Source organism: Coenobita brevimanus, chromosome 43, assembly GCF_032717465.1.
Source record: "Coenobita brevimanus isolate Jiangsu-jjx chromosome 43, ASM3271746v2, whole genome shotgun sequence".
Classification (NCBI taxonomy): Eukaryota; Metazoa; Arthropoda; class Malacostraca; order Decapoda; family Coenobitidae; genus Coenobita; species Coenobita brevimanus.
Genome location: NC_136996.1, coordinates 1,063,431 through 1,078,261, shown reverse-complemented (window position 1 = coordinate 1,078,261; position 14,831 = coordinate 1,063,431). Strand labels below are relative to the sequence as shown.

Genomic DNA, 14,831 nt, shown 5'->3' with positions numbered 1-14,831 from the left:
TATTATTATTATTATCAGACAATTTTTTTCAGCACAGGAAGGCCCTCTCGTACTGAAGGGGTTAAGGAGACGTGCAAGGGAGCCCACTAATACCACTAGGATACGGCCCTTAACCTAATTCTCTAACTCACTCTCTCAAGTTTTCTAAGTTACTTTCTCTAATTCTAACTTATTCGTTTAGCCTAAGTCACTGTGATCCCAGCTGGCTCTTAGTCTAGTTTAGTTACTCTCTCTCTCTCTCTCTCTCTCTCTCTCATTATAACTCACTTTTTCCCCTCCTTTCTCACGTTCTTTCACACCTCCCTTTCTCTATCCATGCCCCTCCCCCTCCCCCCCTCACCCTCACCCCCACCCCGTCAGTGTGGTCTAGGTGTGGTCTGGTGCCGTAGGATGGTCACGGTGTGGAGAGGTCTGGGGGGTCTAGTAGCGCTCGTGCTGCTGGTGTGGGCTGGCTTGTGGGGGTGTGGGGGTGCAGGGGACGACCAGGGGAGGGAAATGGGTGGTCGTGGGGTCGTCTCAAGGTCGCCACTATCCACCCTGCCGCCCCCTGTCGCCCCCCCAGGCCCCCTGCTAAGAGCCCTGTGGAGTTTGACACACGAGGACGACTCTTCATGTTTATACAGGTACGACTTGAGAGCGAACGACTTCCCGCAACGACCGCACGTGTAGGGCTTGACACTGGAGTGGGTCTGCACGTGCGCACGGAGGTTGGACTTGTCAGCGAAGGCTTTCCCACACCTGGCGCACCGGAAGGGCTTCTCACCTGCCATGCACAGGTAAACAAGTGTGTGAGATGGATAGATAGAGAGATGGATGCGTAGATAGATGCATGGATGGATAGATGAGTGAATGGATAGATAGATAGGTAGATAGATAGATGGGTGGATGGATTGATAGACAGATGGATGAATTTTATACAGGCAGGCAGATAGACAGATAGATAGATAGATAGAGAAAAATAGATAGACAGGCAGGCAGATAGACCGATAAATAGACAGACAGATAGATAGACAGACAGACAGACAGATAGATAGACAGACAGACAGACAGACACATAAACAGACATTTTATTAACCACAAGTAAACAATACATTACTCAAAGAATGTATACAATAAGGTGATCCAGATTATAGAGCAGAATACCTGTAAATATCCCGTATGTATGCTCAGTGTTTGGCCTGATATACACCCACAGACTACCATACACCTTCATGCATTATAACCGTAAGTATTATTAATTTCTTATATATTTATTTGAGTATCTGCATGAATAAAGAAAGTACCATAACGTGAAGACTAAGATGCTTGTTAAATCTGGGTCTCTCTCTCTCTCTCTCTCTCTCTCTCATGCATACAAGACCAAGTGCAAGCCATTCTTACCGCCATTGTTCTTTCCTCTTCTTCTAACCTATTTTTCTTCTCTTCCACCCTTTTCTTCCTCATCCAATGAATTCTTTTCCTTGTAAACTAACCATTTTCTTCCAATCTAACTTTATCTTGTAACCAGTTCCTCTTGTTTCTCTCCTTCTTCTTCCTCTCCTATTGTATCCTTCTTCTCCTAACCAAATCTTTTTCTGTTCCTTCCTTCTTCTTCCTCTTCTTATACGTCCTTCTTCTTTTAATCTATCCTATGCCATCTAGCCAGCCCTTCTCTTCACCGTTTTTCTCCCCCTTCTGATCTATCCTTCTTCTTCCATTCTCCCATTGTCCTTACCTGTATGTGTCCGTATGTGTCCCTGCAGCAGCCACGGACGGGAGAAGCACTTGCCACACGTAGGACACTTGCAGCCTTGGTTGTGTGTGCGCATGTGCTGGCTGAAGGCGGGCGTGCTTACGTACACTTTGGCGCAGTACGGACACTTCCTGGCGGCTCTTTTGTCCTCGGGGGAGCGATGGGTTTGCCTGTGGGGGCGGGAGGGAGAGAGTAAGTATGGGGAGAAAGATAAGCGTGGATCGTTTTCGTTTTCGTTTTTGAAAGCTCCAACATGCTTGCGTCGGCCTCGGTCACCTAATAGCTACTCTCCATGCTTCTCGATCTCTAGCAGCCTCCCTATTCAAACCCCTGTCCCTGAGGTCACGCTCAATGACCTCGTCCCAGGTCTTTTTCGGTCCACCTCTCGCAACCCTACCCCGAACGTTAATACTTCTCACTTTCTGCACCCAGTTGTCATCCCCCGTCCTCTCCACATGCCCAAACCACCTCAGTCTACCCCTCCTCATCACAACAAGGAGGAAATAAAAACTTGGAAGAAAATACGGAGTGGAGGGAAGCACGGACATTTTCTCTCGGATCTCTTGTCCTTAGGGGAGAGGAGAGGTTGTTTTGGGGGGCAAGAGGAGGGGGGAGGGGGAGTGCGGGGAAGAAATTAAGTGTACAGTAGGTAACAGTGCCGTTTCTAGCCTTTTGGGGGCTCTGCTAAATGCTTTTTGGGGACCTCTTACATTACTCACTTTATGGCACTTACAATGATTGGCGGGTCTGCTGTACCTCCTACAAAATTTAGTTCATGAATATCGAGTGACTCAACACTCATTTTAATTTCTGAAAAAGGACAATAGTGGCAGCTCGGGGGCCCTCTGGTGGCTTCGGGGGCCCTGTGCAACCTCGTAATTCGCATATAGTACGAAAAGGCACTGGTACGTAAGGAGGAAGATAGGCGTGGATGAGGAAAGAGGAATGAGAATGGGGAGGAAAGTATGTGTGTGTGAGTTTGGAGGGTGAAGATGAAAACGAAAAAAAAGTCACATATAACCAAGTAAAAAAAATCCACCATCTTTTTATCCACAGCGACAAATATTTCACTGACACAAAAGAAGATAGTGAGGTGTAATATGCAGAGTAAATCGCTAAGGAGGAGGTTTTACGAATCTCCAAAGCCACTAAGAGTATGGGCTACATCTTCAAAAACACCACCACCATCACCACCACCATCACCACCACCATCATCACACCACCATCACCACCACCACCATCACCTCACCTGCCGTAACTACCACCACCATTACCACAGGTACTACCATAACTGCAACCACCGACATAACCACACAACCACAACTACCACCATCACTACCACAACTTTCACCTCAGGAGTCAGAAACTACCATCTTCACACCCACAATGACCACCCCCTCCACAGCCACCACAGTAACCATCCCTACCATCCAACCAGTATAACCACAACTACAAGCACCATAACCACCACAACTACTTAATCATCATCATATATCATCATCATCATCATCCCCCCCACTACCACCCGTCTTCACCACCACCACAGCCAGCACAATCACCACCACCACAACCACCACGACCACCTGTGCGTCTGTCTGGGGTTAAAAATATCTCCTGCAGGTGGTGGAGTGTGGCAGGGGCTGGGTGCGGTAGGGCAGACTGCGGGAGGGGCGCTAGGGTAGGGGGGAGGGAGGAGAGGAGAGGAGAACGACCGCGAAAAACAAAAGGCTGAAAGGGGAAATGGCGAAAACGAAAGGATGAAAGTAAGGGAGTGAAAATAGGAGAAATAACTAAAAATAAGCTTGAAAATCAGAGAAATCACGAAAATAAGAGTGAAAATAAGGAAGGAAGGAATATTGAAGCTCTACCACCAAGACAACATGACTCTATGGCACTAAGGTGGAAGGGAGTGGAGAGAATAATCAAATGCGTGATGTGAAGAGCATTAAGAAGAGTGATAATGTCGGACATGGAAACAGTGGCAGAGACACCTAGGAAACCAGTAAGCTGTGGGGGCCGACGTAGTGAGGAAAAGGGAGGGGAAAGCTGAGAGACGGTGCTGGAGCGTGGACGGGCAATCAAGAAAAGGATGACGGATAGTAATGAGGCAGCTACAGTGTGGACAGACGGACTGGGGGTCGTGGCTTGTTAAAATGATCATGAGCGAGGAGGGTATGGCCCCAAGCAAAGACGAGCAAGGGTAGTCTCCCACTGACGATTGGGGTGGGTCATGCGTCAGGGAATGAGAAATAAAAAGGAATATACAGGAGGAAAGTATGATAACAGACTGGGAAAATAACAGACATGGAGAGATAAAAGCAACAGACACACATGAAGGCCACTGAGACTCGTTACCTCAGGGTCGTCTTTGGGGTGACATAGACAGAAAGGCAGAATAGAGTCAGCTTGCTTTCACCTGACGGAACTGGGCCAATCTTCCAACTTGAATACCATGTCATGAGTGCTTACAATTTAACAGGCCTTAGTTACGAGATAGGGATGAGTTTCTTTGGTTATTTTACCCTTTTCCCTCAAGCTTGGCCTAAAACTGACGTCTCCCCATCTTGAATGCTGAGTTGTAACGCTAGATTAACAGTGGAATGTGATGCCAGTTACGAAGAAATGCTATAGAAAGGATGATGAGCCTTGGCATCGTCTCTGTTGGCCAATGAGCGACGAGAAACAAGCTGCAAAAGGATGAAAATCAACGCCAAGTTTTGGTGAAAGAAGTATAGCCAAATCGACCTCTAAATCTGACTACGCATGACGAACAACTGGGCTGGATTTTTGTTTTTTTGTTTTTTTTGTGCAAGGAAGGAGTCACAGACCAGGAGCCAGCAAGATTATTCCCTCCAAGAAAAAAGCAAATCAAAATAATTTAGGGATCTTTGTCAGTTTAAAGGTGCTCTGAAAGGATTTGTAAATGATGATGTAGATGTTGATGTGGGAAGAATCAGAGAAACACAGAGGTAATTTGGCCATGCACAGCGAAAGGAGATTGAGAAACTGACTAGGAGAGTTTGGGAGTGTGGTTTGGAAGACGGAAAGATGAAGACGAGAAAAAGAGGGAGGCAAAAGTGCAGAACTACGTAAAAATTATGGTGTGTTGTGAGAAGAGGGGTCCTTACTGAGTAGGGACAGAAATACCCCTTTAGCTGAAACCACTCCTCACGGGATGCGGCGTTAGGCAGTAGATAGATCCAAAAGGTTAATACAGTATATGGACTTTGGATAGATCTACATCCATTTTCTACAGCCGTCGTGTCCAGAGAAAACGCGTCCATAAAAGGGTACCCTATAATATTTTAACGCTGGGCAGGGAAGCATTCGGATATGAAGAAACTGGCATATTTTGATCACCGGAATCTACAGCCTGGTCAAAGGTAACACAAGTGGTACAAAAACGCATGGAAATTTAAAGACCGGGCTACTGTAATCGTCAAAGCTATTTTTTTCTTCGTCTTCTGTTGATGGCTGAGGACTGGCGTGGCATTTCCGCTGGCGACGCAGGTGAGGTCACAGAGGGGGATATATAGAGGAGGATGACACACGGAGATGCCACGGGACCTGCAGGGGCGTCAGTTGCATGGGCACGGATACGAACATTCTCTTACCATTAGTTCCCCTTCGTAAATTAACCCATTGAGCTCGGGGGAGGGAGGGGGTACGTGTTTCCTCTTTAGTCTTACCGTTTCTCGTCGACTTTATTCTGCTTCCGATAAACATTTCGAAGTGGAGGCGTTAAATATGGCCTTTAAAAAAACTAATTAGAGAGGCCTTTTCTAAGCTGAATAAAATGGAGGGAAATAGTCTAATATCAGCCAGCACATACTAGAAGGAACTTAACCACTATTATTATTATTATTATTTTTATTATTATTATTATTATTTTGTACAATGATGCCCTGTGAGGTGGGTTAAATGCGGTGGTCTTCCTTTTGTTCTTCGGGATGAGATTCTTATGAGCAGGTGTTTGAATTTTTCGGCCTAGCTTAGACGTGATACCTAACTCCAGTACTAGGGCTGTCGTGTGTGATTCTGGCAGTGGTGTGGTGTGGTGTGGTGCGGTGTGGTGTGGTGTGGTGTGGTGTGATGTAATGTGGTGTGGTGTGGTAGTGTGGTGTGATGTAATGTGGTGTGGTGTGGCGTGATGTGGTACTTACCTGTGTCTGGCCAGGTTGGATGAGGTGGAATATGTACGCCCACACTCGGGGCACATGTGGGCGTCCCGGGGCGGCGGTGTGGTGGGTGGGGTGGGTGCGGGCGTGGCGTGGGCGGGGGTGGAGGGTGGGGTGGGCGTGCGCTGGGGCGTGCGGGGCGGGGAGGTGGTCAGGTTGAGGGGCAGGTGGGTGTGGATGTGGGTGTGGGTGGGGGCGGCCACTGTGATAACCGTGGTGTGGGCGTCCAGCTGTAACACTGGTATACTGTCGCTGCTTCCCGTGGGCGTGGCTGTGCTAGTGGGCGGGGGGGCAACTGAGGGCGTGCTACCTACTCTCTTTATGGGCGTGGATGTGGCTGCAGTCTCTGGTGTGGGTGCAGGTGCTGGTGTGGGCGCGGGTGTTGTGTAGTGGGCGGGTAGGTCCTCGGGGCGGAGGGCGGCTAGCCAGGGTTTGTCTGCACACACGAGGGCGATGTCGGCCAGGAGGGTGAGCGGGTCATGAGGGGCGTGGGGTGAAGGGGGCCACTCCACGCCCACACCCACACCCGCTGCGCCCATACCTCCCTCCCCCATAACTGCGTCACCCACACCCACACCCATATCCACAACTGTCTGTCCCACCCTTGCCGCACACACACCCACGCCCACAGCTCCCACGCCCGCACCGTTCTCACCCATGCCTGCCTCGCCCAGCCCTGCCTCGCCCATGCCCGCTGGTGTGTCACGTGCAGGGCGGTGCCACTTGTTCCCGGCGTGGTGGCGGCGCTGGCACTGTGGCCGGTGGTTGGCACTTGGCACCGCCTCCACGTGCTGCCCCAACACACTATTTTCAGCGCGTGCCACCCCGGCTGCGACCCCCCTGCCCCCCTACCCCGTGCCCTACCCTGCCCTCTCACACCCTTACCTCTCTCCCTGTCTCATCTCTTACCTCACTCACCTCTCCCTGTCTCACCTCCTCCTTTTTCTTACCTCCCTCCCTCTCTCATCCCTTCCATCACCTTCCTGTTCCGTCTGTTCCTGTACCTTGCCTCACCTCTCCTTGTCTCACTTCTCACCTCATCTCTCTCTGTTTCATTTCTCCCCTCACCTCCTGGCACTTTCCCTTTCGTCTCCTCACTTCCTCTCCCCTCACCCCACCTCACCTTCCTTACCCAAGTCGTCTCCCCTCATGTCTCTCCCTATCTCACCTCTCCCCTTATGTCTCTCCGTCTTTCTTCTCCCTCACTTCCTTCCCTGTCTCATCTCCCCTTTCACCTCCAGCCACTTCCCCTCTCCTCCCCTCACCTTCCCCCCCCCAACCTCACTTCAACCCCTGATCCCTCACCTAACCTCAACCATCCCCAACTTTCCCTACCCCAACCCTTTTACCTCCCGTCCCTCCCTCCATCTCCTCCTCACCTCTCAACCTCTTCCTCCTCTCCTTCCCTTCCCTCCTCCTCCTCTCTCCCTCCTTCCTCCCCCCCCCACAGCTCCCTCTCCCTCCCTTCGCCTCTCCCCTCCACCCAACCTTCTTCCTTTTAATCCATTACGTCATCCCTTCTCCCTCCCTTTAAATCCCACTTTTTCCATACTTTCGGCCATGCTTCTTTAATTATGCATCTAAACTGTTTAAGGCCGTTTCTTTCCTGTCTTCTCTTCTTTTCCTCTCTCTCTGTGTATATAATTCCTCTTCCCATCCTTCTCTGCACCTATTTCCTTTCTTCACGTGGTTTTGTCTTCCCTCTACCTTTCTTCATTCTTTCCTTTTTTTTTGTGTTTATCCGGATGATGTTTTTCCTTATCTTGCATTTTTCTACACTCACTTATACATTATACACAGTTCTTTCTTTCTCGCCTCGTCATGTTGTCTTGTTCTTATTCACTATCTCTTCCATTTTCTTCCATCACTATCTTTCTTGTCCTTATCATTCCCTCATCCCGTCTGTCATTTCTTCTCTTCCTCTTTTTCTTCTTCCTCTTCCTCTTCTTCTTCTTCCACTTCTTCTTCTTAGATGCGGGAACATCTGTAGGAGCGGCCATGTCCACAAGTCACTCACTAACATTTCGGAAACGATGGTCTTCACTCCCGTAGACTTTCAGCGATTTCAGCCAAGCCTCATATTACAGCCCTGAAGTTCCCGCATCTTTTTTTTTTCTTTCGTTTCTGCCCTTTTCTCGATTTCCTTCTTCCATCCTATACACTATCCTCATCAGATATTCTCTCTCTCTCTCTCTCTCTCTCTCTCTCTCTCTCTCTCTCTCTCTCTCTCTCTCTCTCACTTTACTCATCCTTTTTCTTTTTCCCATACTTTTTCCTTTACATCAGACCCTTCCTTCCTCCACCTCCCGGTTCATGTTCCTTCACTTTTCCTCCTCCTTTTTCCTCCATCTTCTCTCCCTCCCTCCTCTCCTCCTTTTTCCTCCAACTTCTCTCCCTCCTCCCTTCCTCCTCTCCTTCATTTTCCTCCATCTTCTCTCCCTTCTCCCTTCCTCCTTTCCTTCCTTTTTCTGCTATCAGTTTTAAAAGGAAGTTTATGCGAAAAAATATTAGCATAGGAAATGGGTAGGGAGGCTGTGGAATGGCAGGGGGAGATAAGGTGAGGCAGGGAGGGGTACAGGGAGGGGTATGGGGTGGTAGGGAGGGGTGTAGGGTGATAGGGAGTGTGGGGTGGCAGGTAGGGGTGTGGAGTGACAAAGAAGGGGAAATGGTTGAAGATAGGGGTGATAGCAGGGGTAAGGCGTGGCAGGGAAGGGTGAATGGCGACGGTAGGGGAGAGGGGTGATAGGCAGGGGTGATAAGCGGAGTGAATGGCGGCAGGGGAGGGGTGGCAGGGTAGGGAACATGGCATCAGCAGCAGGGGAGACACCACGAGGCATGACTCTTGCGGCGTGGTTGGCAGAGAGACAGGCCCCGTATACACAAACATACTTACGACCAAAAACCTCTCGTAACGAAGATCATTATTAATTTTCTTTTTCCAGGAGAGACAAGGAGAGGGGGAGAATATTCCAGTAATCCTCCTTCTTCCTGGAAATGAAAATCTAGGTTACGTAAGGGAAATTGATGACGTGTTTACGTTCGAATCTTTAGGGGAATTTCGGCTAGCGTCTGAGCCTGTACCACCTGGCAGCTCCACCACCTCCACCACCACCTGAGAACCACCTGAGACCCACCTGGCCCCAGCACCTTAGTAACTCACACAACCACCTTTAGGAATCATCACAACCACCTGATTCAAGACAGTGACTTGGGTTTGGTGATTCTCTAACCATCTGAAACTGCCACCTGATATAATGATTTGACACAGCCGTTTGACACAACCACCTGACACCACAAAACCACCAGACACAACTACCTGACACCACACAACCACCTGACACCACACAACCACCAGACACAACTACCTGACACCACACAACTACAGATACCACACAACCACCTGACACCACACAACCACCTAACACAACTACCTTACACCACACAACCACCTGACACCACACAACCACCTGACACCACACAACTACAGATACCACACAACCACCTGACACCAAACAACCACCTGACACAACTACTTTACACCACACAACCACCTGACACAACCACCTGACACCACACAATTACCTGACACCAGACAACCGCTTGTGTGTGTGTGTGTGTGTGTGTGTGTGTGTGTGGCATTGAGACCCAGGGTTGCTGTGGGTGGGATGTTTCTGGCAAGGCTGTCAGCGGACTACCCTCCGCCTACTGGCTCAAAGTCACGACGCTCAGATGTCCTTCCCCGAGGTTTCCCTCTTTATAATGTTTGAAAATGTCTGATAATCTGTTGTACCTGGGTTCTCAATGGGATATAAAGTATAGAGAGAGAGGGAGAGAAAGAGAGAGAGAGAGAGAGGGGGGGGGTAAGGAATTGTGAGCGTCCCATGGCACACACACACACACACACACACACACACACACACACACACACACACACACACATACCGCAACAGACATAGTTAGGGCAAGGTTAGCCTCACCTGTACACTGCCGCCGCTCTTGTCAAACCCCACGCCGCCTGCCTCAACTATACACCACTTCAGCACCAGGACCTGTGTGTGTGCGTGTGTGTGTGTGTGTGTGTGTGTGTGTGTGTGTGTGTGTGTGTGTGTGCTTGCTACCTACAAATGATTTTATAGTTTTTTTTTTTTTTTTAGAGAGGTTAAAGAGATTTCATTAACCTTTTCAGTACGAGAGGGCTTTTGTTATTGGCTGTTTTCACCTGAGGGAACTGGGTCATTCTCCATTAACTTTATATTTGTAAGTCTTGGCTGCATGAAATTCGACAGTCTTTAGTTATGAGGTGGGAATGAGTCTCCTTGGTTGCTAGTCAAATCAACCCTCCATTCTGAATACACATCGCCATCAACTGAGCTGAAAGGGGTTAGGGATCTTTGTCCGGTTGGGGTAAATGCATGAGTCTCCTTGGTAGCTAGTCAGATCACCGTATTGAAGGGGTTAAGATTATTTCCACTACGGTATTAACATTAGAAGAGAAAAAAATGTGGTTCGTTCGTTTTGACTTGGCGCAAATTTTTATCCTTTTGCAGCTTATTTCGCATAGTTCAGTGGCAGAAAAAGGCAATACTGTGGTTCTTCATCCTTTCCGTAGCACTTCTTCGTGACTAGCATCATATTCTTGTGTTAATCGGTTGTTATAGCTCAGTATTCAAGATGGAGGGATGGCAATTTTAGGGCAAGGTGAAGTGAACAGAGAAAGAGTCAACCGAGTTATTTTGCTTACCTCTTATGTTTGCCTTAATGAGATGGAGGAAAGGAGGAGAGGGGAAAAGAGGAGGGGAAAAGGGAGGAGAGGGAGGAAAGAAGCGGAGGGGAGGGGAGAGAAGGGGAAAGAAGAAAGTTAAAGAACTGGGGGAGAGGAGGGACGAAATAAAAGGATGAGTTGATGAGCGGTAGATTTGGGGAGGAGGGAGGGGAGGGGAAGGAGGTATGAAAAAAGTGAGGGAAGGGGGAGGTGAGGGAGGAGGGATGTGAGGGGAGGGAGGGAAGTGAGGGGAGGGGTGAGGTGAGGGGAGGAAACACGTGCCTTCCACAACTGGTCTGAAACACGAGCCTCTGAGGGGACCACATACCCCCCCATCCATCTCCCCTACCCCCCTCTCCCCTCCCTCTCCCCTACCCCTCTCTTCCCTCCATCTCCCCCTCCCACCCCCTTCTTCCCTCCCTCTCCCCTCTCTCCCTCTTCCCCCTCACCCACTGCCCTCTTTTCCCTTCCCCCTCCTCCCCTCTTCTTCCCTCACTCTTTCCCCTCCCCCTCCAGTGTCTTTCCCCTCATCCCTTCCCCTTCCTCCCCATCTACGTTTCCCTCCCACTTCTTGCTCCTCTTTCCTCCTCTCCTTCCATCCCCTTCCGTTCTCCACTTCTTCCTTCCTTCTTCCATTTCCCTATCCTCTCACCACCCCATCACACTTACCCTCCCCTTCCTCCTCCTCCTCCTCCTCCTCCTTCCATTTTTACCTCCCCCACGACTCCTGTACCCTACTCCCTCCCCTCCCTCTCCCCTACCCTCCCCCACCCCATAGGAGGATGGGAGTGCTTGCGAGGGGAGATGAGTAAAGGGAGGGGGAAGGGAGGGAGGGGGAGGAGGAGTAGGGTACACAAGGTATGGGGGTGGTGAAAAAATGGAGAGAGAGAGAGAGAGAGAGAGAGAGAGAGAGAGAGAGAGAGAGAGAGAGAGAGAGAGAGAGAAAAAGTCAAGATACAAGAAGGGACAGAGATCGACGAATTAAGGAGAGAATAAAAAATAATATAGGACAAACTAAATCAAGAGATAGTTTGGACAGAATGGAAGAGAGACAGACAGAAAGCTAGACAGACGATAGGACAAGACTGGAAAGAAAGACTGGAAGATAATAATACTGGATAGAAAGACTGGACAGATTAATAGAGAGAATGGTTAGACAGAAAAATTAGACAGAATCCCTAGATAGAAAGATTGAGCATAAATGTAGACAGAGTGGACGATACTAGAAAGATTTTCATGGAGCTTGGACAGAATTATTGGTCAGAAAATTGGACAGAAGTGTAGATAGAAAGATTTTGAAAGAGAGAGGGGAGAGAAAGATTGAGGAGGAAATAGGGTGCAAAAGAATTCGGAGGAAGAAGAAGGGGAGGGAGGAAGGGAAGGAGGGAAGAGAAAAAGGGAAAGCAGATGGAGAGGAAGGGTTGGGGAGGGGGAGAAGGAAGAGTGAGGGAGGGAAGGAAAAGATAAAGACAGATAGAACTTAAAAGGAAGGTAGGCATGATGGAGAGAAAGAAGAGAGGAAATACGAAAGGAAGGAAGGAAGAAAGGAGCTCAAGAAGGAAGGAAGGATAAAAGGGAAAGAAAGAAAGAAGAGAGGAAGGAAGGAAGGAGAAGAAAAATATAAAACAAGGAAGGAAGGAGGTATATGAAAAGAAAAAAAGATGATAAAAAGAGGCAAATAAGACCAACAGGAGAAGGAAGGGAAGAAATGTGAATGAAAAAGGAGGTGGAGAAAGATGGACGAAAATTTGAAGGAAGAAATTACACAACAAACTGCTATAGAAATAAAAAATAAAAAAGAGAAGAGGACTGACATTTTAAGAGGAATCGAATGTGAAAAATGTGATAAAGAAAATGAAAAAAAAAAAGATGGAAAGGTTATAGAAAAGAAAGAACAGCGAGAGAGAAGAGGAAAATAATAAGAATGAAGAACGGAGAGAGAGAGAGAGAGAGAGAGGCGGGGGGGGGGGACACAGACAAAGAACTGAACGAGAAAGGGAGGAAAGGAAAAAAAGGGGTGATGGAATGAGGGGGAAATGAAAGGAATTGAGCAGCATCATGAGAGAGAGAGAAGGATATAGACTCTATAGAGCTAAAGATAGGCTAGAGGAAAGCAATAGAAAATGGATAAACGAAGGGAGGACTGAAATAAAATGTGGTGTAGCATAATTTCCCCTCGCCTGGTGTGACTCCTTGACACAGGGTATAACGCACCCGCTAGTTATTTCTGGACCGCATACCCTCTCTCCCTACCTCCCTACCCTCTCACTGGTTCCTTCTCCCTACCCTCCTGCCTGCCTCCCTTCCTACTTGCCTTCCTCCCTACCCACTACCACCCTCCCTTCCTCCTGCAGCTTCCTTTTCCTACGGTATTTCGCTGACTCCCTCCCTTCTTCTCTCCCTTCCTTTCCCCCCCTTTCTATTTCCCCCTCTTTCTAGCTTCCCCCTTCTTCATTGTTTCCTTCCCCCTACTTTCCTGTCTGCCTCCCTTCCTACTTACCTTCCTCCCTACCTTCCTCCGTCCCTGCCTTCCTCTCCCCCTTCCTCCCCGCAACTTCGTTTCCCTTTGGTATATCTCTGTCTCCTTTCCTACCTACCTGTCCTCCTACCTACCTTACTACTTCCTTCCCCTTACCTTCCTGCCTGTTTCCCTCCTTTCTTCCTCCCTGCCTTCCTCCCTGCCTGCTTCCTTCCTCCCTACTTTCCTGTCCATCTCTTTTCCCACTTATTTTCCTCCCTCCCTACCTTCTTTCTTTCTTCCCTTCCTCCCTTCTTATCTTCCTCCCTGAGGTTTCCCCCTCCCTCCGGCACCTCTTCCTAACTTTCTTTCTCCCTGTCTTCCTCCCTATATGCCCACCTACATCCTTCCCTACATACCTTCCTTCCTGCTTTTCTTCCTACTGCCTTCCCTTACTTCTCTGCTGCCTGTCTCCATTCGTATTAACTTTTTTTTTTTTTTTTTTTACATATGGTTAGTAGATGAAACAAAAGTAGTGGTAGAATGGTAAAATAAAAAAAAGTTGTATGGTTTATTTAGGGTTAGGTTGGGTTAGGTTAGGTGAGTTAAAGCTACGTTAGGTTAGGTTAGTTAAGGTCAGGTTAGGCTAGGCTAGGCTAGGCTAGGTTCCACATGTCATTCTTCAGCATGGTTACATATGCCCCTTCTCTCCTCTTTCTGTCTACCTTACCTTGCCATGCGTTCACCTCTCTTTCTCTCTCTCTCTCTCTCTCTCTCTCTCTCTCTCTCTCTCGTGAGCGCGTGTGTTTATGTATGAGTGTGCATGGGGGAATGTGTGCGTGTGTGCATGTTTGTGGGTGTTTAGTGTGAGTGTGTTTGGGAAGTGCGCTCCCCCGTGTGAATATATATATGTGTGTTTGTGTGTGCATGTGTGTGTGTGTGTGTGTACAATATTATACCCTTATACCATTCGTTATCTGTCTTCATTTTGTCTCCTTATCCCCATTCCATCATCTTTCCATCATTCTCTCTCTCTCTCTCTCTCTCTCTCTCTCTCACAGCGTCTTCCTCCCATCTTACCCACCTCTTATGTTTTCCTGTTTCTATTCCGTCGATTCTTGTGCTTTATCCGTTTTCTCTTTCTTCCCTGACTCACTCTCTCTCTCTCTCTCTCTCTCTCTCTCTCTCTCTCTTTTCTTCAAATCTTTTTCCTACCATCCCCCCTTTGACGGACAAGCACGGACTGCAGCTGAGAAAGAGAGAGAGAGAGAGAGATTTACACACTTCAAAGATACACAGTCCTTGTTGGATTGGATTCTTATTTGCAGGAAAAATTACTCTCCAACCACTAAGAGAGAGAGAGAGAGTCCTATGATATTTCAGTCCCTCTCCCTCCCTCGCCCCTCCGGATGCCTCAAAAATAGGTCTTTCCCTGCCTCCCTTCTACCTCCTTCCTCCCTCTTCCTTACCCCCTTACCTCCTCTCATACGTCCTTACCTTCTCTTCATCCTGACTTTCCTCTCCTGCCTCCTCACTTGCCTACCTTTTCTCTATGGTTTCCACTCTTTGATGGAGACCACAATAATATATTTGCTCAGTTTCTTTTTTTCTTCTTTCTTCCAAAACCCTTTTCAGTTTGATATCAATCTTTTATTTATTCATCAGTTCGGTTCAAAACGGGTGCAATTGTTCCTTCGGGAA

General features: G+C 48.4%; 1 protein-coding gene across 1 annotated transcript; it reads right to left on the bottom strand.

Moving 5' to 3' along the window:
* Positions 1 to 356: 356 nt before the first annotated feature.
* On the bottom strand, positions 357 to 7,933 carry LOC145397781 (uncharacterized). Its single transcript, XM_080270803.1, has 5 exons — positions 7,928 to 7,933; positions 6,225 to 6,701; positions 5,896 to 6,140; positions 1,715 to 1,902; positions 357 to 763 (listed from the first exon to the last, which is right to left on the bottom strand). The coding sequence occupies exons 1-5, from the start codon at positions 7,931 to 7,933 to the stop codon at positions 357 to 359; spliced, it is 1,323 nt and encodes a 440-aa protein (XP_080126929.1).
* Between the last annotated feature and the right edge of the window lie 6,898 nt (positions 7,934 to 14,831).